The sequence below is a fragment of the Ictidomys tridecemlineatus genome, chromosome 1 (genome assembly GCF_052094955.1).
Source record: "Ictidomys tridecemlineatus isolate mIctTri1 chromosome 1, mIctTri1.hap1, whole genome shotgun sequence".
Taxonomy (NCBI): domain Eukaryota; kingdom Metazoa; phylum Chordata; class Mammalia; order Rodentia; family Sciuridae; genus Ictidomys; species Ictidomys tridecemlineatus.
This window is the reverse complement of record NC_135477.1, coordinates 34,591,413-34,616,706: the sequence shown is the minus strand read 5'-3', so window position 1 is coordinate 34,616,706 and position 25,294 is coordinate 34,591,413. Positions and strand designations below refer to the sequence as shown.

The following is a 25,294-nucleotide window of genomic DNA, read 5'->3' as shown; positions in this document are numbered from 1 at the left end:
AACGCAAATAGTTTTTCCTCAGATGTGAGTGGTTTTTCTTCCCTCTTACTCATCTCCAGGGACAGGAAAGTTAAAACAAAAACGAAGCAAAACAAAAGAGGAGACTTAGAATGGCTCCCCATCCTCTCGCCCTGCCCTCAGGGGCGAGCAGTTTACTTACCCTCAGTTACTCCCCGTGCGAGCCACCAAATGCCGAAGTCTGGCTTGGCACAAATCAGGAGCCACTTGTCAAAAAGAAACTAACTTTATTTTTAGAACTACAAACGCCAAACAAAACAGCTCCAGGGAAAAACCCTCAGAGCCCAACTGCCACCACCGGCTTCCACAAGCCTCTCTCCCCCACACCAGCCTCTCAACCTCCCACAATCCTCCTCCTCTTGAGGCCGATTGGCTGGGTTGCGTGGGCAGAGCCAAAGAAGTCACCCAATGAGCAGCTCCGTGGAGGAGCCAATCAGCTAGATGTTGCTGGGGCAGCTGTGAGCCAATCATCAGCTGGCAGTCTGAAGGGCAGGGAAACAGCCCAATGAACATCACCGCAGAGGAGCCAATCAGCTAGATGTTGCTGGGGCAGTCTGAAGCTTGCTGGCAGCTGGAAGTTTGCTGGGGCCCCTTTGGCTGTGGCTCTCAACAAGAAAATGTGTTGGTGGAAGTGACTAGAAGCAACCACAGGCTAGGCAGCAAATTTTCTGATGCATCAGAAACAAAGGGCCAATGTGTGATATAAAGCAAGAAAGCAAACCACCAGCAGCAGCAGCAATAAAAATCCGTGATTTTGCAGCCTTGTTGGGGGAAAGAGGAAGTTCATCCTCCATCTCCCAGCATACCCCTTGGTCCTAAGCATGTTAAAGGTTATATCATACTGGCCCATGTATGAGGGTTTTGTAGAATTGTCTAAACATAGGGCATGAGCACAAGGATTGTAGTGCATCCTTCCAGTGTTATCCTGGAGTACTGTTAGACATCCTAGGCAAGGATCATCTAATTCACTAGGAAAATATACCTTCATTTACCTCACTATTGATGAATTAGTAAGACCCAGATTCTGCAAAGTAAGATGTAAATTTGTAGACTGATAGCTAGCAAGTGATTTCTGTCTGATAGAGAAAGTATCCCCCCAAAGGTTATAGTTTTATTGTCCCATGGGTCATAGGGTTTTTGTGACTAAAGTAGAAATCTTATTTCAGTATTCTGTCATTGACTATATATATTTTTGTCTGTCCTATACTCCATTGAACCACATGTACCATCCTGGTGGTTTCTTCATTAAGGGACTAAATAAATTTTTGACATATATTTAATATATATTTGTATAAAAGTCATGGGTTTTTAAAAAATATTTATTTTTTAGTTGCAGTTGGATACAATATCTTTAATTAATTAATTTATTTTTATGTGGTGCTGAGGATTGAATACAGGGCCTCACCCATGCTAGACTATACTCTACCGCTGAGCCACAACCCTAGCCCAAAAGTCATGGTTTTTAATTTTCCTGAAAACTACATATAACAAACCAATTGTCTATTTATAGAAAATTTCCTTTATTGCTATTTTCTACTTTTTGTTTGCTTTCCTTTATAATTTTGAAATTGAAATATATCTTTTAAGTCTTTTGTTCTTCTAACATAGGTGTTCTATCAACAACAGAAATAAGTGTAGGTAGTTAAAAGTTTTAATCTGATGGTTTTAGGCTTTTTAATTTTTGTGAACCTAATGATCTCAAGTTAATACCCACATTTCTGAAATGAGTACTGTGTCAGTGTAAGCTAATGTAACATTTTAATGCAGTTTTCATAATGTATTTGTACAACTAGTTGTAATTTATGGTTGTTGAGTTTGTGAAGCATGACACCACAAAACTGTAAAAATGTTTCAATTCATGTAACCAGAACTACAAATGAGGTAGTGATAAAATTTAAGAGTACATGTTTTATAATATTACTTGCTTTTATAAAGATGAATTTTTTCAGAATTATGAACAAAATGTTTTGCATACATTGTCCATTCTTTAAATAAAATCTTCCAACAAACCTTGCAATAGGAAAGAGGTCCAGCTGTCAAAGACATTTAGACAGGATTTCAGCATTGGGTAACAAATTGAACTTAGGATATTTAAGGTTAGTCAGATTGTTAAAGATCTTCATGAATAACTTTATATTAGTCCCATCTCCTTTTTTATTGAGAAGTTTGTGCTCCATTACCTGTTTTAGATATTCTTAACCAATATTTACTTATAAGTTATTAATTTAACTTAATTAATATTTAATTCTTCTAGAAGGTAACCTCCTCAAAGACAGGGCCATGTTTATATTCACCATTGTGCTCTAGGCACCTGACATGGTTCCTAACAGATGGTAGGTGCTCATCAAAATAGTTATGGGATGATTGAATGACTGCATGCCACTTTCACTCCATTACAGAACAAGGAATGCATTCAATGAATTTGCTAACAGAGTACATGTCTGTAATCCCAGTGACTCCAGAGGTTGAGGCAGTGGGATCTCAAGTTTGGGGCCAGCTTCAGTGATTTAGCAATACTCTGTCTCAAAATAAAAATAAAAAGGTCTGGGAATATAGCTCGGTGGTAGAGTGGCATCGAGTAAAATCCCTAATACCTACCAACAAAGAAAAAAAAACCCAAAACTTGATAATAGATTATTTCAAATGCTGTAAATTCTGAATGTTTTTAAAGTGTTTTAAGTGTTTTAAAAAACTGGATGTTTTATCCAGTTCTTCACCAATCTTCTAGAATCACAGAAACAAAGAATGTCCTTTTTTGTTAGTATATTACAATTATGCATACTAGTGAGATGCATTATGCCATATTCGTACATGCATATCACATAATTTCCTCATTCCCCATTACCTCCTCTTTCCCTCCTTTCTTTGCTCTACTCAACTGGGTCCAGGCAGTGGGGAAATTTATACTATTATTATTATCTTTTAATTATTGCATTGTAATTATAGACAAAAGCAGAATTCATACATGGACTTAGCATGATTTGGTAGATTTTTATTCCCCAGTACTTCCCCACCCACTTCTCTCCTTTCTCCCTCTCTATCCCCTTCTTCTACTCTGTTGAACTCCCTATTATTTTCATGAGATCCCTTGTTTATTCCTCCCCTGCCCTCTCACCCTCTATCATTTACCTCTTTCTCCCTTGCTTCACTTCCCCTTTCCTTCTCAACCCTCCTACCCTCTCTCTAGTTTCCACAAATTAGAGGAAACATTCTACCCTTGACTTTCTGAGTATGATTTATTTCACTTAGCACAATGTTCTCCAGTCCTGTTCATTTATCAGCAAATGGCATAATTTCATTCTTCTTTATGGCTGAGTAAAACTCCATTGTGTATATAGATCACATGTTCTTTGTCCATTCATCTGTTGCAAGAAAGTATTTCAATGAATACCCATACATCTCTCACTTATTTTCACCACTTGTTAACATGTTGCCATATTTGCTTAATTTTTCTATACCTGTTCACATGATTATAGCTTTCACTGAACCTTTTAAGAATAAGTTGCAAATAGGAATCTTTATCTCTAAACACCTGGGTTTGTATCACCCAAGGAGGAGATACAATTGCCATCATATTTATATTTAGTTATAATGTTTCTTTGAGTTTTTCTTAATTTTTCTTTGTCCTTCAATGACATTACTATTTTTGATAAGTATAGGTCATTTGTTTTGTAAAATGGCCCTCAGTGTGAGCTTATTTCGTGTGTCCTCATGATTAGAGCCAGGTTAGATATTTGGGGCAGAAATATGACATAAGTAATATTGTATCTTCCTAAGTATATCACCTCAGCATGATGTCAGATTGTCCCATTAATAGTGTTGTTAAATTTAACCACTTGGTTTAAAGAGTGTTGATCAGATTTCCCCCACTTTAAGGGAATTTTTCCCTTTTGTAATCATAAGTTTACATTATGAATTTTAATTACATAAAACTACAGTCTCTCTATGAAGAAATATTGTAAAACTAAAAAATGTCCACTTCCCCAATAACTTTCACCTAATGGTTTTAGGATTCCTAGAAGTTATTGCCTGAATCGATTAATAACAGTTGCAAAATGATGATTTTATAACTCTCTTATTCCTCATACATTTATAAGTTGGCAAACTGTTGTAAAAAGGAACCCTATCTTTCTCTATTTGTTGCTTGCTTGTTGTAAATATGGACTCATGAATTTTTTTTCTTTAAATGTGATTCTGCAATCTTTTTAATGTTTTGAACAACCAATAAAAAAAATAAAAAATAAATTCAATGTGTTATAATCCCTTACTATCATTCATTTTGAAGTTTACATTATTCTAGAGTTGGCCTGTCTAATTTCACTGATTCCTAGCATCTAAGGAGAGAAATACCTTATCCCATGAGTATTAAGTATTTTTAGTCCAGTCACAGTACTTCTCAAATTTTAATTGCACACAAATCACCCTGGGCCCCAGATTCTACATTTCTGATGAGTTTCCTTGTAATGCTGATGGTCCATGGACTGCAGTTTCACTAAGCAATGCTACATGAATTTGTAGGCTGATCTAGAAGAGTTAAAACTCATGTTGCTCTCCTTGTAGTACTATGAAAATTTTGCCTCTTCAACATGAAAAAGAATGATCCTTTGGAGGATATGTGAGCTCTGTGAGACACAGAGTGACTTCACCTAATTGATTCCCAGAAATTATGGTAATGAGGAGAGCTAAGTTCCCCACATTCATCATGCTTATTACTTTTGCATTTCTCTTGAAATCTTGACCTTTCAGGGAGATGGATTCAGCCATTGGATTCTGGGTTCTGGGGGAATAGTAATGATCTCCATGGTGGATGTGTATCTACCAATATTCTTGAAGTCAGCTCAGATCCTATCAATGAGGGAAGTTAAGTGATTTGAGTTCTCAACAAAAAAACAAATAGTAAAATACATCATGCCATATTCATACATGCACATCACATAATTTCCTCATTTCCCGTTACCTCCCCTTTCCCTCCTTTCTTTGCTCTACTCAACTGGGTCCAGGCAGAGGGGAAATTTTTCTTACTCTGTAGGAGTATGAGCTCTAAGCCATTGACAAGTCCTTCAGTGGCTTTTGGTCAAATAATTTCCTTTTTTCACTTTAGAAGTCATTTCTAGCAGGATTGTTGTTGGCACTCTAGTCATTTGTAGTTTGTCCATAACTATTACGTTCATTAAAATACACGTGGTATTTTGTATTGCTTGGTAACCTTGTTAGTTTACATCTTTATCAGTAATCTTTTTTTTCCTTTCATAATTTTATTTGCCCATCTATCATCTGACTTATATTTCCCTTTTCTTCATTCTATTAAGAATTGATGGGATTTTTTTTTCCCCTGAAAGAAGAGAACTTCACAAGGGAGGAACTCCCTCTGTGGAGGTCTGAGGGATGCATCAGAAATCAGAGGACACCTGCTGAATAAAATTACCATCATCCTAGATTAGCAGCTACTAATGGCATTGGGGAATGAGTGAATGCAGACCGAATATGTACATGTCAACTCAATTAGCAGAATCTGGAAGATTTCCAAATTGAGAGTTTTGGGTTTTGCTTTGTTTGTTTGTTTGCTTAATCTCTCCAATTTGTGTCTTTTGCTGTTTCTGGCATTTTGATAAAATAACTGATCATAGTATCAGACTTCTGCGAAGGCCGGCCAGTTTCTGACCTATATATGACTCACCACTTTGTATGTCCCACTGCTCTCTCTCAGTTCCCCCTTCTTCACAGAGGACTGACCCTGCTGAGGGATATTAGACACCCTTCCTCTTCTTGCAAAGAATCTACCTGCTGCTACAGCCCCTTTCTGGAACAGAAAATCTCCCATTCTGTGCTTGGTCCCTGGTCATAGCACATAGTTACATGCTCATGGAATAAAGTGACATTAGGAATAATTTTTTTCTTCCTCCCTCCATAGTGTGTGTGTGTTGCCTTAATAATGTAACCACACTATGGAAATATTACCTCCAAAACCACACTATGGAAATATTACCTCCGAACGCTTATCTGGAAATTTCCTAATATGATGCTGAAGCTTGTAGGTACCTTTTAAGCCTTCTTTGTGGGAAGATGCCACCTGAAGATTCTTAGTATCCAACTGTATAATTGGCTTAGCCTCCTAAGAGTTCACTGTCCCACCAAGGGCCAGTGGTTGCTATAACAGTACGAGACCACAGAATTTGTGGTCTCTGTGAGCCACTATCACAGTATTGGGGGGCTTGGTCATGGCTGCATGCCAAGCCCATTGGAAAGCAGAAAGGCTATTTCAGTGCTACCAGTGCTAGACACCTGGCACCAATTAGATCACACCTGCTTGCTGCTATTTGGTCTCTTCCTTTTTCTATTCCATGAGTTGCATTTTTTTTTAAATCATTGAAAATCAGAAATATTTCAGTTACTGGCCCAGATCTCTGTGAATCTTTATAACCTCTCAAAAATGTGTATAAATTCTTGGGGTAGTAATAAATAAGAGAGCAAGTTTCACCTATTCTGTCATTTAAATGTAGACGAATATCTCATTATTTCTGACACTGAAAATTTTCAGAGGAGCTGCTTAATACACACATGTACACACACACACACACACACACACACACACACAAGGGGGGGGGCGGAGGGAAAGAAATTAGGAGGACTATGGTGGCATCTTGAACAGTGCACCAAACAGTTTTTAACATGCATTAGGTCCTGTGAGGTATTTGTGAAATAATTGTTCCAAAGCAAAAAGCAATGGCAACTGAATACATTTTATTTTCATTTTTTATCTTATTTGCTTTTATCAATTATTATTTTGGTTACAGAAAACTTAAATCTTTCATTATATTTCCAATGTTTGCTTGAACATCAGCCCCTGGCTGTTTATGCACACATATGTACATAATCTGGCTTGCTACATCCAGCACAAAAGAGCAAACCTAATTGTATGATTAGCTAGAGGAACTGATTGTTAGGTTAAAGAGTACCCTGGAAAGTTAGGTGGTTCCTTTAATTTTGCCTGAAAGATCTTCAGATGATTTCTTAGAGTATACTCCATGACAGAGTACTGTATTAACTTTAGTTACTATATGGCTATAGAGGTTATTGTAAATTCAACCAGCATTTATTGACTACCGCCTAGATTTACAGCCTACCTGTCCCTGCCTTCAGGTTATTTACCTCTGGACCTGATTCACATAAACATAAAACATCAATACTGATACAAAATTAGTTGCAGTATCAGGTGCATGGGTCTCCAGAGTTCTCAGAGAGATTCCGATGAGGTAGGAAGTCTGGACAAAGGAACAGTGAGGGAAGGTGCAGGATTGCAACTGGCCTGAATAGCTGGAAAAGAGGGATAGGAGTCAAGGACCCCAGGTAACGGGGCATGGCACAAACAAAGGCTAGAAGTGGATGTTCACACTGTGTTTGACGAACAGTAACCAGGCCTGGCCTGATCATTGAAATAAAGGTTTTTGATTGGAAACAGTGGAGATGAGGTCAGAAATCTCCAATTCCACAGGTGTTCTGCTGCTGCAGAGCAAATGGTCTGAAGGAGGTTGAGCAGCACCAGGATGGTTCTGAAGGCACACCATCAAGCTCCACTCCTGCCTCCATCCATCATGAGCTGTGGGATCCTGGTTGTCAGGCAAGCTCTCAGTGTCATGGTTGCCTCATTTCTAAGTGATAAATGAGGAATTATTTTATTTATCACACAGGGTTGTGTAAATGACAAAAGAAATAATAGCCATCTAAAAGGCTAAGCACCCCTATTTGGTAGAGCTCCTTCCATTATTAGCTATTAAGGAAGGACAAAAAGTATTCTGTGCCTTGGAAAGCTTCCAATGTGCAGAATAGGCTGATGGAAGCTTTGAGCAGTTGCCTTTCACCTTTGTAGGGTTAAATACAAGATTTTAGAGGAGTTGCCATGATTTCCAGTTTCTATACAGGAAGACATAGAAAAGAGTATTTGGGGTGAAGCATTAAACAAGACCATTCTGTCTCCCTTATATCTCCAGTTCATAGACTTGAGGAATGATCGTGTTCGAAAGACATTCAGAAATGATTTGGTCAAGTCATTGGAAGTGCCTTTAATAGCCAGAGAGAACACTAATGTTGATCAGTTGGAGGAAGTGAATTATTTGGCCAGAAGTAATTGTTTGCTTGATTTTTTTCTTGGTTAATATTTTATATCATGTATCTAGAGGCTACTGTGCTGACAAGAATGAGAAAGAGGATTCAATCTAAATAACTCCAAGTGTAAAACAACTACTATGAGTATTCCTAGAAGAATTGTAGTGCCTAACTACACTACATAGGCATGGCTGATTCTCTTTTGGGGCACTTTGGATGGAAAAGAATGTGGAACATAGCTCTCTATAAAAACAAGACTTCTGTTTGAATATTCTTTCTTGAAGCTTTTCTTTCTTTAATCACTTTTAAAGCTACAAATAACTAATTCATCTAGTAGGAAGTTTGAATTTTTACTAAGCTTGATGTCTTTGTAAAGACAAGAATAAGTTACACTTCAGGCCCCACTTGGAAGAAACTGTATGAGCAATTTTATGGTATGTGTACTACATTATATAATAAACAACATCTTCAACATTTGTTTATCACAATAAGTTTTATTTACTTGATTCTGAATATTATAGATGTTTCCATATCTGTTTTAGGGAGTATTCTTACATGAAATTTAAGTGTTTTCAAGAATCAAGACTTAGAAATGCTAATAGTGAGTCTGTTGTAGCCTTCCAAATATGCCATGCATTTATTGATACCAATAGTTGTTAATTGTCTTGATGATATTTGTGCCTTATGTAATTAAAGAGATGAACCTGTTAAAAGTATGACTTTAATATTTGAGGACATAGAGCTCTCTATTTCTTAGACTGTGTAGATTCTGAATGTGTGTACATGTCAAGTAATCTCAATAACTTGCTATTTGTAGCACAAATTAGTTCTATGCTACATATTATAAGTATTAATCTTATAAGATTTCTTAGAATAGATCCAAAAGAATATCTAGAATTAAGTACTGCATAAATTAATTTTAAATAATCTTATTCTGGTTTATACACTTGGGAATTGCACTAATATGAATAGGGATCAACCACTCATTTCTGTTTAGTTCAGTTAGCTCCTCTTTATATCCATTTTCTTCCTTGTCTTCTCCAAATTCAATGCAATCATCCTTAACTTTCTCCCTGTTCTTATATACACTTCATCAGTGGTCATGTAGCCTGTTGCTAGTCCACTTATCCATCTTTCCAGTGGCTGTCTGTAAATCACTATTACAGAAGTATGCTATTCAATTCAACTGGGTTCTCAGTGTTACATTTGGTTTGGTTTTTTAAATCCTCCTGTATAAGCCTGGAGAAATTTCTCTCCCATTTCTCATAGCCATGATTCTAAATTTTATCAGTTAAACTCTGATTTATTTTATACTCAGGTAGCTGGGTATTGTCCCTTCTCCTAATGTAAATGCCTCTGGGGGAAAAAACCCTCCCCTGATTATACAATTAGGATGCTACTGAGCCAGTCTCTGCCTTTGCCACTGCCATCAGGTGGCCATCTTTGTTGTATATCTGTGTCTTCCCATGGCATTCTCCCCATCTCTCCTTTTCTTATAGGGCCATAGTCATCTTAAGTTGATTATTACCTTCAAGGAACCTATTTCCAAATAAAGTCACATTCGCAGGTACCAGACTTTAGGACTTCAACATTTCTTTTTGATGAACACAATTCAATCCTTTACAGGCACTTAGAATAAGTCAGTGCAGTGCTTAACATGTAATACTTAACACTTAATGTGGCACGTTAAATAATGAAGGTAATGAGCAAAGTACGGAAAAATGAAATGCTCACGTGATTGTCAAGTATGGGTATTATAAATGTCAACTTTTAAAAGCTAAATTTTTAAAATTTGGTTTTGTCAATGGCTAATTTATTGTTGGGTACTTCTAAAATGAACTGTCTTCTTGTGTAAGTCCACGTATCTATGCTTATAACTTCAATTTCTAATTGCAGAAATCCTTCCCTGTTCTAATAAAAGGGAGTGCTCCATTTAAAACTTCAGTGTTTACAGGTAAAGAGGAATAAGATTAATTAAGGAAATACTCTAAGGGAAATGGTGATCTACTAATTTGTAATCATCAAGTTCCAGTTAATTTCATTGGCAGTACTGGTGATAAGCATCATTCTAACATTTTTAGGAAGTGTAGCAGAAAGTTCAAGTCAGGAGCAACAGTTCTTAACAAAACTTGATTTTTAAAAGGATATGTGAATAGAGTACATCTGATTACTTCTCCTCTTTTGAGGTTTTTTTTTTGGGGGGATGGGCAATTTTCTCAAGTTAGTCAATTAAAGTGACAATATATAAGTGATCTAATATCAAAGTCAACTCCTTTGTAATTCAACAATATACATAACAAATGGACATCAGTCTTGGTGACTTTTGTGCAAAATTCTTTGAAACCCTCTTCCCCTATTCACAGATACTTCTTGAGTTGTATATTATAGTCATCCCAACAAGCTAGAAAGGGGAAAATATTGTCAATGACTGTCCATAGTGTCAATTTCCTTGTTTAGAGTTATAGAAATAAAAGTATTTCTCCTTAGACAAATTGAGCCAGATCTGGTTCCCATAGCTGCAGTGTCCTTATTTTCAAATGTGCCCTCTCTTGTTGCAGCTGCTGTCTTTCAAAGGTGATGGGATGGTGAGCTCTCACCAACCTGTCCTTCAGGGCCTCTTCCCAGACCAGGACCTAGGCTGCTGAAGCTGGCCATGGCAAGGCTGGAGCTGGCAGATAACATACTCCAGCATGACTTCCTGAGGTCAGGCCAGCTTGCAGCACTCTCTGTAAGTATGTGCACAGATAGCTTACCATTGAAGCCCTCTTCTCTTAGGTCAGCACCCTAGACTCCTGGACAGAACGGGGAAATATGTTCACTTTAAATATCATCACTAAGACTGGTGTTTGGAAGTCATAAGTGTGAGACCAAGTCTGATTTTGGGCAAATAGAAGAGAATGTTTTTGTTTAACATTCCTTTTCTCTTTGTTCAAAGACTTTCTCCATTGTGACGGAGGAGAAAGATCAAATTAAATCTTAACAGAGCAGATTAAGGGCTGGGATGTAGCTCAGTGGCAAAGCGTCTGCCTTGCATTCGAAAAGTCCTGGGTTCGACCCCCAGTTCCAAAAAAGACAAAAAAAAGAACCCCACCAAAAAAAAAAATAAGATTAAAAAAAAAAAACAGAGCAGAATAAATAGATAGCTTCTAACTCCCTGAGCTGTTTGATATGATGATGGTGATATCATTTGGTAACTAAGCTTCTATATTTTATTTGCTGCCTAAAAATTAGAAATCATAAAACAATAAATTAAGACATTGCACTAAGATATTCTGATTTTAAACTGTCATCAAGACCTTAGAAGTGGTCAGTTATGGGATGTAGGAAACTTTTAAATTGTTATTGTCTATACATATTCGTGAAAGCTATTCACTAGATCAGGAGTTAAGCAACTACAGCTCTAGTGTCAAAGTTTTATTGGAACACCGCTACATGCATTTGTTTACATATTGTTGGGTTTTTTTGAGAATTTTAATATTTATTTTTTTTCAGTTTTCGGTAGACACAACATCTTTGTTTGTGTGTGGTGTTGAGGATCGAACCCGGGCCACACACATGCCAGGCGAGCACGTTACCGCTTGAGCCACATCCCCAGCCCCTACATATTGTTTTTGTGAGCTTTTGCCCTACTTGGGCAGAGTTGAATTGTTGCCACAGAAGCCATATGGCCTTCAAGCCTAAAATATTTACTGTTTTTCCATTTACAGATAGTATTTGTCAACCCCTATGGTAGATAATGCTTCCAAGTTGCACAACCATATAACTGAAGATCTGGAGGGATCTTTCAAGATTACATGTCCCAAATCTACAGCAGTTTTATAGATAGGAAGATCAAGTCTCATGAAATGATGTGCTAAGGGTCTTACTATTGGCTAATGATTTTCTTTACCTTTTTTTTTTAATAAAGAGAAGATTTTTTGCTTGCAGTAGAATAGTCACAAAATATTAATTTTATACTTCAGGGCACTTGCTTTCACTATTTAAGTACACAGCAATGCAAATTAATTCTCAGAAAGTAACTTTGTGAGCATTGGAATAAAATCTGAAAATGGAGGATGGTAATTTTGGCCTAAAAAACTGCTCCTCTGTGGAAAACACTTCTGTGGTGATTAGTTCAATGTTCGCCAAACTTGGTATCTTTTGGTCCTAGTCAGTGTTGCCTGTGCAGCCAAGACCGTGTCTTTTACACTTTCCTTTTGTGCTCTTTACTGATCCTTCTTTTTCTGTTCACATAAACTTTTTCCAGATAGGGTAAAATATAGTTGATTATGGATAGGTTTACCAAATATATTATATTTCAGCCAGTCCTGTCTCCCTAAGTCTATTGGAGTTGTTTGTTTTTTTGGGGGGAGGTTCTATCTGGGGATTGAATTCAGGGACACTCAACCACTAAATCACATCCCCTTATTTAGATACAAGGTCTCCCTGAGTTGCTTAGTGCCTCACTTTTTGCTGAGGTTGGCTTTGAACTCATGATCCTCCTGTCTCAGCTTCCCCAGCCATTGAGATTACAGATGTGCACCACCATGCCTGGCCTACTCAATTGGGATTTTGAATGTTTGTGAAACTCTTTAGACTTATGCATACATTCATTTTAAAATTTTATCTGGAGAAGACTAGTTTAAGCTGAGACTGCCATATTTTGCTTATTTTCTTATACTCTCTTATAGAGTGTAACTTTATTTTCAAATTAGGTGGGGGAAGAGGATACCCGACAAGGGAATTAGACAATTAACTTTTGCCTCTGTATATGTACTAAAAGGAAATATTTGTTCTAGTATATTGACTTGGTTCTTTTTGTTTCTGACTTTCCCATTTGCCACTAATATTCACAGCTTTAGGAATTATGCCATGTTGTCTTTATAACTGGCAGAATAGGCACATGGGACTAATTTCTTGACCACTCTTAGTGTTCTTTTTTCAACTGGAGTTCTTGTCCCTTGATCACATTCCATTTAACACTTTATTAAATTTGGTATATTGCTGAATAATTGTTTCTTGTGGATAAGTCTCTACTCCCCGGCGTGATTTTAATTAATAGTCCTAGAGGGCAGGGATTATGACTTTACATATCCTTTGTAAAGATCCCTCCAGTAGAATCCCAAGAAAGAATACACAGAATCTGTCATAAAATGTGTCCAATATTTCAAGTTTTTTGATAAATATTTATGTGAATGCTTATTGTTTGCCATCCACTCTGCAAGGGATACATAATCAAATAGTAGATCCACTAGGCTTATATTGTAGTAGGCAGTTCAGACCAGTTAATCAAATAATCTAAGACACAGTGATATGTGTTTTAAGAGAATTAAGTATAAGTTGCTATTTATGTATATGGTCTGAGTCTGTAGAGGATGACCCTCAGCAATTTTGAGGTGTCCAGGAAAGTGGTTTTATTGTTGTTGGTGTTGGTGGATACGGGGGATTGAACTCAAGGGCACTTAACCATTGAGCCACAACCCCAGCCCTTTTTTGTATTTTTATTTAGATACAGGGTCTCACTGAGTTGCTTAGCGCCTCGCCATTGCTGAGACTGATTTTGAACTCTCTATCCTCCTGCCTCAGCCTCTCAAGCCACTGGGATTATAGGTTACCGTGCCTTGCTCAGGAAGGTGGTCTTTGAAATCAACCATTACCTAAAGGATTAACAAAGGTTGGCTAAACTTGCAGGGATGAGTAAGGGCAAAGGGATTATATAAGGATGTCCATTTGGAAGAAGACTCATCTCTTTAGCCAGAGGGTAAAGAGGTTCACTACAGCGGAGTCATGGAGTTCAAGCAAGGGGCTATATAAGTGGCAGGGATGGGATGGCATTGTTAGATGTTTGGGTTTTCTCTTCAAAACAAAGTTATTTTTTTTTTAAAGCCAGGGAGCAGCATGACCAAATTTGTAGTTAAATCCTTTGTGCTCTGGAGAATGGTTTAGCAGACAAGAGCTGTAGGGAGATTACTTAATAGTCCATTGAGTAATGGTGGGTAGAGATGATAGCAATCTGAACCAGGAAGGCTAAGTGAAAGGATTCTAGAGACATTTGGCAGAGAAGAGTCCTTGAGAATTATTGGATTGTGGAGGAGGGGAGAAGTATGAGAAAAAGAGAAATAGTCAAGGACAATTGGAAATCCTTCAGTTTTCTATTCTCCTCCCATTCCTCTATCATTGATTTCAGGCAGTAATTGATTTTGAGCTATAATGTTTATGGTCAGAAAATAAATACACTTGGGTTCAATAGGACACTTACGTTAAATTTTAATATTCTCTGTAATCTCTATAGGAAGGCTTTTAGATTACAGAGTGTAGTTTATATGTTAAAGATAGTTTGTGTTGAAAGATTGAACAGAATATTTAGGTATATAAAATCATTTATGGTAACGAAAAACCCATTTGATTTAATATTTTAGGGAAATGTAAATATGTAATCATATTTTTGAAATGTTATGCCATTAAAATCAGTTAATTTTGATGATATATTTACTAAGCAAGAAAGGAATGTGAACTTTTCAGTATAGAACTATCATCCATTGCCTATCCTTAACTGAAATAAAAACGTAGACATAAAATATAAAATAATGAGTAGTTTCAAGGTTTATCAAGAACCATTTGTGATTCCCTGAAAGGATCTGGATCAATAATCAAGTGGATAAACAAGTTATGCTTTTTTGATCAGAGTCAGTTGACTAGTTCACTCCTAAATGCCATCTAGGCAGTTATTTCCCTCCCTCCCCTCATTCATTCTTTCCTCCTTTTCTTCCTCCTTTTCCTCCCTTCTTCTCCTTTTCCTCTCCTCCATGTTGTTTCAGAAAATGTTTGTAAGTTAATCTTTTTTTAAAAAAACAGAACTTCCTTACCCTTAAATTCTTATGCTTAAGAAGTTCTCCTAAGAGGTTTAAATAAAGTTGAACTGACAGCTTTGTTTTGATATTGGTACAACCGAAATCAGCTCTGTGATTATGAATTTGCCACTTCTTGGGATCTTGGTTTCTTTATCTGTAAAATGAGAAGACTGAAGTAGATTAGTGATAAGGGGACTCCCAGCTAGGATTCTTTTATCCTGCCTTTTCTTTTTCCTGGTCTTATATATTTAGTTGTTCAGGGTGAGCCTTTGCTTGATGGTCCCACTGGTATTTGAGGTATGTTTTCAGAGTTATCCTCATCTTGAGGCTTCAACAGTTAGTTCTTGTACCCACTAGCAGGACCAAGGGATAATAGAGAAGTAACAGGAAAGCAGCCACAGGGCAGAGAGAGAGGCCACACAGCAGCTGAAAGTTCCATGTCTAAAAATTTAGAATCTACACATAGCTCTATTGCTTTTTGTAACATTCTCCCTTGCCACTGCTTTTGTTACTATTTTTTTAAGAAGAAAAAATTATTGCTTGTTTTTTAAAAATTTTTTGTATGTACTTTATTTATAGGGCTAGGAGAAGTGGGTTGGTTGCTGAAGAGGGGAGGAAAAAAATCACACAACATTTCACTACAAACTATGCTGCCTCTAGGATACAAAGCACAGATTTCCTTACAAACGTTGAGAACACGCCCCCCTCCACAGTCTCAGACACACATGGCAACCCTACCTCACATCCTTCTGTAATAAAAATTTAGACATGAAATATAAAGTAATGAAAATGTGCTATGTAGCATATTTGTGATCCCCCTTCAATTGCTTATATATATCCTACTATCCACCCTTAAGTTTATTTTTCTTCTGAGAATGTTAATTAACTCCACTTACTGCTAATCACCAATCACATTCATGCTCCTAGGACTTTATTAGCTGTTATTCTTTTTTAAAAAAATACATTTAAAATAAGTTCAGGTACAAAATAGAAAAATATCAAGTCATGTGTATATGTTGTAGTATATACAGTAATATCATCCATTGCATATTTTAAATACAGTATAAATTAGGTGACTTTTCTATATTGCTCTATTCAGTTTCTAGATGAAGACATGATGACTAATCCTTCTGCTATAAAATAATTTGACCTGACTTGTTTTTTATTTTACTTATTGTAATTTCTGTGTCTCACTGAAGTTAATCCCAATTGGACATTGGCATATAGTTTTGCAAAATTGTATTTAAAGGACTACAAAAAATGTGATCATTTAATGTTGTTTCAGAAAATGAATTGTTCCTCTGTGATATTAAAGTCGCAAAATGTTTTACTTAGGTCTGCTTTACATAAGTTTAATTATAAAATGAATACTTTTAAAACTGCCTTAGTCTACTTTTTGGTAGAATTTCTGCTGGAATACAGAAGCAGTGGTTGTTGCATTTACTGGTTTGCCTCTAGGCTCATATCCACAATCTAGCACTCTGATAATAAGGTGATTTCTATTAGTAGGAAATAAAGCAAATACTTGACATTAACTTTCAATTGTTTAGCCATCCCTACTCTGGTTCCTGCAAAGGAGACAATGATGGAATTGCAAATTTTATTTTTCTTTCTGAAACATCAGATTGAAAGTTGCCTTTTACAACTTTCCCTTTAAAATGTTCTCTTAAACTTTTGTTTCACCAGTGAAGAGTGCATTGATTCGCCTACTATCCTGGGATTACTGGATTACAATCTTTTAAGGAAGGGAAGGGCCGGATCTAATTTATGTTTAGCAAAATTATGGTTGTAGAAATTTGTGAGTGCGTGGAATGTAATAGAATAGGATTGAATGACTGAGGAATGCAGCTTTAATGCAAGCTTTTGAATGAATGTTTTTTTGCAATGAATGGTCTCTTGTAAATCTCAAAGTCCACTAGAAAGAGTGCTGGGGTTTGTTTTTGTTTGTTTTGACCCTTGCAAACAGCAGTAAATCTTTTCCACTTACCCTCCCCCTCACCCCTATCTCCACAACGTTCCAGTTACTTAGAATTGTCAACTCTCGGGATCACTGGACCCATCCAACTCTAACAAGTTCGTTAGTGGTTTTTAAATAAGGTCCAAATCCAGGGATGTTTTCGTCCCCACTGCCGCCCAGGTGGGACTGATTTCGGGAAAATGCAGCAAAGGAGACAAATTATGCTGGGTGACTCAGTCTCCTCTGTGACCGTTGCTTTTAAACCCGCCAGGAAAAAATATACTAGTCATTGTTGTGATGAAAACAACAGGGAGGGGATAGGGAATATAATAACCGAGATAAAATTTGGCCAAAGCTAGGAGCCTTGCGCGAGCCACCTCTACTGGACAAGCGAGGCGATCTCAGCACCTGCGAGCAGCCCGGGCGGGCGGGCGTGGCCTGCGGGCGTGGCGGCGGTGGGCGTGGCTCGGCGGCGGAGGGCGTGGCCGGCCGCGGGCGGGAGGTGCCGGCAGTTGAAAGTGGGTGGAGTTGCCCTTGGAGGCGGCACCGGCCCTGGGCCCCGAGGCCCGCCGCGCCCTATCGGGCCCGAGCCGAGTGGCCCCGCGGAGCCGGCGCGCTCCCGCCTGCAGGGGGAGGGCGGACGGGGCGCTGGGACCGGCCAGGCCGCGGCGAGCGCTGTTTCTCTTTCACTTTCCTTCGTTCCGAGGCCGTCGCGCTGGCGGACAAGGAGCTGCGGTGGTGGCGGCTGGGTAGGTACCGGGCGGGCTTGGGAGGGGCCGGGACACTGGCGGCCCCCGCGCTCCCCGCCCAAGTTTGCGCCGGGGCGGGAGCGGCACCTCAAGACACCTGCCGCGGCCCGCCCCGCCTGAAGTCGGGGAGCCCCTTGGGGGCGGGTACGACCGGCTGAGGTCTGGGGGCCTCGGGGCCGTGCCCTCCCCTCCAGGAAGGAGAGGGCGGCCAGCTGCCGGCGCCCGGCTCCCAGAGGCGGCTGGTCCTGCCCGTGCAGACCCGGCCCGGCTCGAGCGGCGCATCGGCTGGGCCCGGGCCCGCGCACCTGCCGAGCGGGCGGACGAGTGCTTGAACCGCACGGATCTGTGCGCCGGGTCTTGGAGGAGGACGCGGAAAAGTTTCCTCCCGCCCCTGCCCCGTCACTGTAAGGACTTGCTTCCTTTAACAGTCTTGTTGACAGGGCTCTGTGCCTTAGGATCGTAGTACGACCCAGGTCGGGACAGTGCATTTCCTCTTTCAGAGGACTTTCTCTTACTTTTGAAGCTTCAAGGCAAATCTGTGGAAAAGGCAGGACAGTTAATCCCAAGGTGTGGAAGGGGAACTGAGACCCAGGGACGGCTATTAAATGCTTCTCTGAAGGTCATACAAGGCTAAGGGCCAGAACCCTGATATCCTGGTTAATTACACTTTCTTTCTGTTACACCCTCAACACTATTTCCTAAGCGGATAGGATGATTACATGCGGAACCTATTCCCTGAACATTTGCAATGGGTACGTGTTGAGGGAATGATGGCTTTTACTTTTCCTGTTACTTCATACTTGCCAATGCGTTAACAGTTAAAATGGGGCAAAGTTCCTGTTTACAGAATGAATTTAGGAAAATGAGCACCTAATTTCATGTTGTGTTTTCTAAGAGGACACCTTCCTTGTAAGAAACTAAAAACTTTTAAAAACTAATTTAATTGCATGCTAACTCTGTTAAAGATTGTGAGGAAAAAATAATGGCATTTATTCAGTTTAACCGTGTGCTAACTAGCTCTTTGTATAGTGTCTCATTTAATCTTCACCACCTTGGGAGGCTGACACTCATTTTCATTTTACAGTTAAAAAAAAAAAAAGCCCTGAAACTTAGAAAGTAACAGTGCTTAAGCTATATACTTAATAAATGTTACCGGTTTCTATTGAGGATATTTCAGTCTAATAGAGGAGATAAAGAAAGAATATAACTAAAAAGGGAAATGTAATATAAAAAATAAGGGTTAAAAGAAAGGAGAGATACATTGAGGATGGCATTGGAGAAGGGTTTTAAGGGTTGTGTAGGAATGCAGAAGAAAGGAAGGCTTTTAGTAGAGCCTGCAGAGACTGGTGAAGGGAAGTGATACCTTCATTTGCCTTAAGAAAGTTGTTGAAGGATGTTATGTGTGTGTGGGTGGAGGATTGTGTTATGTGACAGAGTAACTTAAAGATTTTTCCTGTTTGTAAAGAGGAGACACTGACATTCTTTCTGATGAAGACTCAATTATAGGAGATATAATAAAATAAATCTGATAGCAGAATATAAGATGGGCTTTAGGTGGAGAGATACTATACAAATAGAGTGGAAAATGGAAATAGGAACATTCTGATTGGGAGAAAAATGAATTTGGTTTTGAATCTTTTAACTTATAATGACAGGAACTTCTCTGAAAGAGCAGTCAACAGATTAACAACAACTAACCTGGAGTGATTACATGGATGCCCTCCACCTTTTCATGCATTTGAAGTTAAAATGCATTACTGAATCAGAGTTAATAGCTTTGTGTGTCATTAGTATGAGGTGAGAATTGGAATTCCAAGATTGGATAAATTTGTTATTATTCTGAATTAGAGTATACAAGATTTGCAGGTTAACTGCATAGTAAAGGATATGTTCTATTCACATTTGAACCATGCAATATTTTCTGTTAGTATAATGATTTTAATATGCTATGAAAAATTTGACACCTTTTTCTCTCATCTTCTTATAATGATTATGGAAACAGATATGGCAAAGCAGAGCTCCCGAAAGGAGTGATGATCAGCGATCTCATGATAAATCTGGATATTAGTTCTCATGCCTCGGGACATCCTATTGGGAACACCACGCCAGCTCCTGGAATCAGACTTTCATCCACTTAGTACCCTTGTTTGTCTGAGCTACTAAAGCCAGCTAACTACTAATGGCTACCCAAAGGAAACATTTGGTGAAAGATTTCAATCCTTACATTACCTGCTATATCTGTAAAGGTTATCTGATCAAGCCAACTACAGTAACAGAATGCCTCCATACCTGTAAGTATTCTTTATGTCATCTAAAAAATTGTACCTATACCTATATTTATTCTTTTAAAACTGCCATGTTTTGTTTTTATCAAAATTTAACTTTTTAAAAAAGGAATTCTAAGAGTTATCTTTGAATGGATTTTCAGATTATTTGTCATTGAGATATCAGTGGCATGTAATTTTTCTGTTATTTGAATCTCAATACATAGTGGATTTTTATTAAAATACAAAATGTTCTAAAAATCAGAAGCATACTATTGATTATGACTTTTTTAAAAAGTGACCTATTTTAGATTTTTATTTTAAAAAATTGTGCTGAAGGATTTAATGTGCTCAGAGATTTTGTTAGACTTTTCATACTTCACCTCATTGGTTCTCAAATTGTGTGATTCCTAGACAGGCAGTGCTTTTATGAGTATACCCTGGGAACTTGTAAGAAATGCAGGTTATTGGCCCCACTCTAGACTTTCTGAATGAGAAACTCCAAGAGTGGGCCCAGCAGTCTGTGTTTTAAGGTGCCTTCCAGGTGATTCTGAAGCATGCTTAAGTTTGAGAATCACTATTATAATATCATATCTTCAGATATGATATTATCTCATATTTTCTCATGTTGCATTCTCACCTGTCCCATCAGAAGAGAAAGAAACATTTTTATAGTCACCTATGCCAGAATTACACATACTTATGTTTTCTTATTTCAATGAAAATAATTCCAGTAAACTCAGTTGAATGCCTATTATCGCATCAAAGTAGATACTTTGTATGCTTGATTTCATTTTAGCTGTACAGTATCCTTGAAGCTGTTTGGAGTAGATCTAGAGGGAGAGAGGATATACAGATTTATCTTCATTTTAGGAAATTAAGAGTTAAGTAACTTTCCTGGTCTCATAGTTACCGAGTGGTAGACCTGAGTTCAGCTCCAAAACTCATGCTTTTTCCAATATAGCTTGGTGGGGTTTGTTTTTCACTTGTTTAGTAAATCTTCCTCTGTTGAAGTGAAGTGGTACAAAGTAGAATAACCTAAAAGTTGTTAAAATGGTAAATTTTATATTACATATATTTTACCCCCCCACACACATCCCCACCCCCACTCACACATACAAGTAGAATCACCAGGGGAACTGTTTAGACATACACATGCTCAGGATCTTACCTGTGGGTTTTATGGTAAAGCCTGGGCATGTGTATTTTGGAAAAGCTTTCCCACTAATGCTGCTGTATCATTGCCTCATTTTGTTCAATTAGCAGTTACATATGAAATGTCATATTATTAATTTGCCATTGCCTTGTTTAATTATTTTAACTTGAATGGGTCATAACTAATAGTCCTTGAACATACATTGATTACCTACTATATGTCAGGCACTTTTCTAGACACAGAGGGTACAGTAGTCTCAAGATAATCAAAACTTTGTGCTCAGAAAATTTACATGCTAGTAAGGAGAGGTAATATAAATATGTACTATGTTATGGTTAAATACTGTGAAGAGGAGCAAAGTAAGATTGTAGGTAGGATTTGGGGGTTACTTTATATAGAGTATCCAGGCCAGCCTCTCTGATATAATGATATTTGAATAGAAACCTGAAAGGATTGAGCTCTCTGAGTATGTGAAGAAAGCATTCTAAGCAGAGGGAAGAGCAAATAAAGGATTTGAAGTAGAAATGTTTGGGAGGTTCAAGAAACAGCAAATCAGAAGTCTGTCACTGTAGGTCAACTGAAAGATTATAGGGCCTCAAACAAGGTAATAAGATGTGAGACTGACATTGTGAAAAGTAGTTAGGTTATGGATATTTTTGAGGAAGAGCTGATAAGATGTGATTACTATAGAGTAGGGACTTAAGCCAGTTGTCTGGCAACTTTTTCCATTTTACCAAGCATGGTACATGGTTTGTAGTTTATCTGGTTTTGCTTCTTCTAAAATTTGTGCATTGTTTTTATATTTGGATCTTTCCAGAAAAAAACTGCCAACTCTGGGAAATAAGGTAAATTCCTCAGTTTCTATCTGTATACTACAAATATTATAAATGTCCTTCAGAAATAAAAATTTGAAATAAAATTCCATCTTAAATGTCCCCTTTTTTGAAGTAAAAGCAAAAGATTCTGCAAGTATACACAGTTTATAAGTAATGATTAGTTTTATGTTCTCAACAGCAGTTTAAGGCCTGAGAGGTAAATGATAATTTAAACTGCTAATTCATTCTGGCCTAAAAGATCTTTTGGCATTCATCAAGCACCAACATGGAAGAAGTATGATTAAAATACATTGGTAAATCATAAATGAAGCCTTTATCATCAACAGAGAACCTGGGACAATAGACTAAAAATCTGATTGAGTCAAGTACGCAATCTAGTGCCTGAGTAGAACTAAGAAGTCTGTAGCACTAAATTCTTGGATTTCTGTGTAGTTTTTAAAATATTTATGTTGAGGTTTATAGGCAAAACTAACATACTTGCAAAGTATTTCCTTTTTGCATTGATAGTATTAATAGTACCATATAGCAGTGTTATGCAAACTTTTGATGAGTCTTTGGTGTGTGGTGATACTCTCTCGGTTTTATCTCTTCTGCCTGGTAGAAGAGATAAATTATATATGTATCTATCCTAAATTATATATGCATATACAATTTAGGATAGATACAGTGGTAGTATGATTTGGAATATAAAATTAAGTTATATGATATAAAACTAAGTTAAATGACCAAATGGGAAAGGCAATAAGAAATATTAAATGACATTGTGATATCCTATAATATTTTTAGATCTTGAGTTAGTTTTATTAAAAAATTTTATTAAAATAATTTTGCACAAAGACTACAATTGTGTAACACTATAATTAAAGAATGAGTAAACACTAGTTCTTGTTATGAAAACTTGTAAGAAACCTAAAGATTTTGGTGTTACTATCCAAGTGAGAAATATATAAGTGAAGCTTTATTGTTGATGAACAAAACCAGAGATGTAATCTATACTCCAGACTATGTAGTCAAGTGAAGAAAGAGTAAATGAGTTAATAAACTTATGAAATAAATTCATATGCTATAAGTGTAATGAAGATAATGACACAGGGTGATGTAATAGATATTGGTGCAGAGTAGAATCTACTCTAATTCAGAATGCTTCCGAAATTCCTAAAGCCATAGACTCTATGGATCAGATGCCCTTGGACCTGGCTTCAGTAAAGATGCCAAGGGCTTCATTGCTGTGGGAGGCAGGGGTCATCCTCACTTTGATGTGGATACACAAAGCTATTTCAGCCTTCTCTCAAATTACTATGCAAACACATTTCAACTAAATTTCTCTTCCTCGAGCCAGATAGATGGTTGCTTTTCCATTTTCCATAGAAATTCTGGAGCTAACACTACCTGACTGCCCTGTGGTTATAGAAGGAAGAACCAAAGGCCAAGCAGAATGGTGCCTACAGCACTCTAGCTATGTGGAAGAAAGATAAAGGGACAAACCTTCCCCATACTCACATACAAGGAAGAAGCCCCAGTGCAGTGATACAATTCTATAATCCCAGTGAGAAGGATGAGACAGGAGGGTCACAAATTCAAGGCCAGTTTGGGTAACTTAGTGAGACTTTCTCTCAAAATAAAAATTTAAAAAGGGCTAAGGATATATGTCAGTGGTAGAGCACCCCTAGGTTCAATCTCCAGTATTGCAAAGGAAAAAAAGGAAGGAAGGAAGGAAAGGAGGGAGGGAGGGATGGACGGACAGAGGGAGGGACAGAAATGGTGGGGCACCTATGTCCCAGGCTCCTGGCAAGGAGATGCAGAACATCATAGAAGTCACACCTTTAACTAGACTCCCACTCCTAATATATCTTCCCTTATATAGGTCAAGACATTTAATAAATAGATAAAACTTTAAAATGAATTTTCAATTTTCAAACACAAGTGATCACTCAATACTAGATGAACCAAATCTACATTAACTATGATGAGATAATTTTAATAGCATGGTCTAAAGGAAAAAACTATTCACACAAATAATGTCTTAATTTTTAAAATAAACAATTCCATGTCAGGCGCTTTTCTAGTAACGGGGCGGGGGTAGAGTGGTAAATAAGGTAAATTTGGAACTTATGCTCTAACAAGCAAACTTTTCATAAATCAAGAAGAGATTCTGACACATGTAGTATTTGGATATATCTTTCTTTTCTATGTGTACTCATCTATTCTGAGACTTCACCTAACTATGCTGATGTCTCCTAAATCTTTCTGTCTTATAGCTGTCTTCTCTTGGCTTTAGAATCCCAATTGAATGTCCTAAGCCCACTTGAAACACAGCATATCTAAAAATGGACAAGTGGGATACTAACATTGAATTGTAGCAAAACTGTGACAGAGTCCTGTCTGGTCTCTCTCTTTGATATTTCTCAAGATTGTCCCATCAGTTCCATCCCTCTGTTACTGTTCTCTTTTGGACACTCCTTACTTCTCACCAGAACCACTGCAGCACATTCTTAACCTGTGTCAGAGTGGTGGTACTTAAAAACTGCTTACTATCTCATCACTGTGACTTTTGAGCCTACCCCAAAATTTTATAAAGGTACTTTCTTGCCCTTAAAACTACTTAGCTGTGATTGGTTTCTGCCCGTCTCTTTCTGCCACACCACTCGACACACACATATGCAGATACTTAGTTCAGCTGTTTATACTGTGCTTGGAGTGAACTACTTTTCCTCTGGGCCCAGCTAACAGTTAACCATCTTTTAAAACTCATCCCCCCAAAGATGTGCAACCCACTTGCTTCCAAGACAGATTTGGGTAAAATGTCTTCCTGGTATCTTGGATTTGAATACTCAATAAAAGCTTAAATTAACAAATGAATGACTAATAAATTATTATTTTATTGTTTTTTTTTCTTTCGAAAATTTTAATGCAGTAGTAGATAATCTGAAAGGCATGTAAGCAGTGTTGGTTAGGAATTATAATTTTAGAAATACTGTCTTGGAGAATCTATGTGGTGTCTTATGGGTCTCAGGAAAAGGGAAAGACTCTGGGGACTAGAAATAGGTGGTCCTAGATTAAGGGATGTTCCATCTCTTGCACCAGGATCCTGAGAAATTTTCTGAAGCTGCATAGAGTGTTTGCTGGTGATTGTATAGGTTGTTGACTTAAAATGAAAGACTTTTCACTTAAACTAAGGACAAAGGAGCTTTGTTCAGGCAACTCCAATGTGATGAATGCTGTGCATTGGTTCTTAACCCTTTTGTGAACAGAGGCCCCTTTAGGAGTCTGATGAGTCTTTGCTCAGCACAAAGTATATTTATAGACATGAAATTCTGTGGTACAGGAAAGAAAAGCTTTCTGTCCTTTCAGAGATTATGACAGTAATCCCTTACCACAGAA

General features: G+C 37.7%; 1 protein-coding gene across 4 annotated transcripts in view; it reads left to right on the top strand.

Moving 5' to 3' along the window:
- The window catches only part of Pcgf5 (polycomb group ring finger 5), a 114,443-nt gene that overhangs the window by 38,336 nt on the left and 50,813 nt on the right, over nt 1–25,294 (top strand). For 2 of the 4 annotated variants that reach the window (XM_078038299.1, XM_078038281.1), the window contains exons 1-2: nt 17,441–17,657; nt 19,660–19,948. In XM_078038299.1, the coding sequence (XP_077894425.1) occupies nt 19,837–19,948 (112 nt within the window). In that variant the 5' untranslated portion in view covers nt 17,441–17,657; nt 19,660–19,836. Of the gene's footprint in view, nt 1–10,679; nt 10,850–17,440; nt 17,658–19,659; nt 19,949–25,294 lie in introns of those variants that run through there. The other 2 variants (XM_078038294.1, XM_078038285.1) reach the window with 2 other exon arrangements.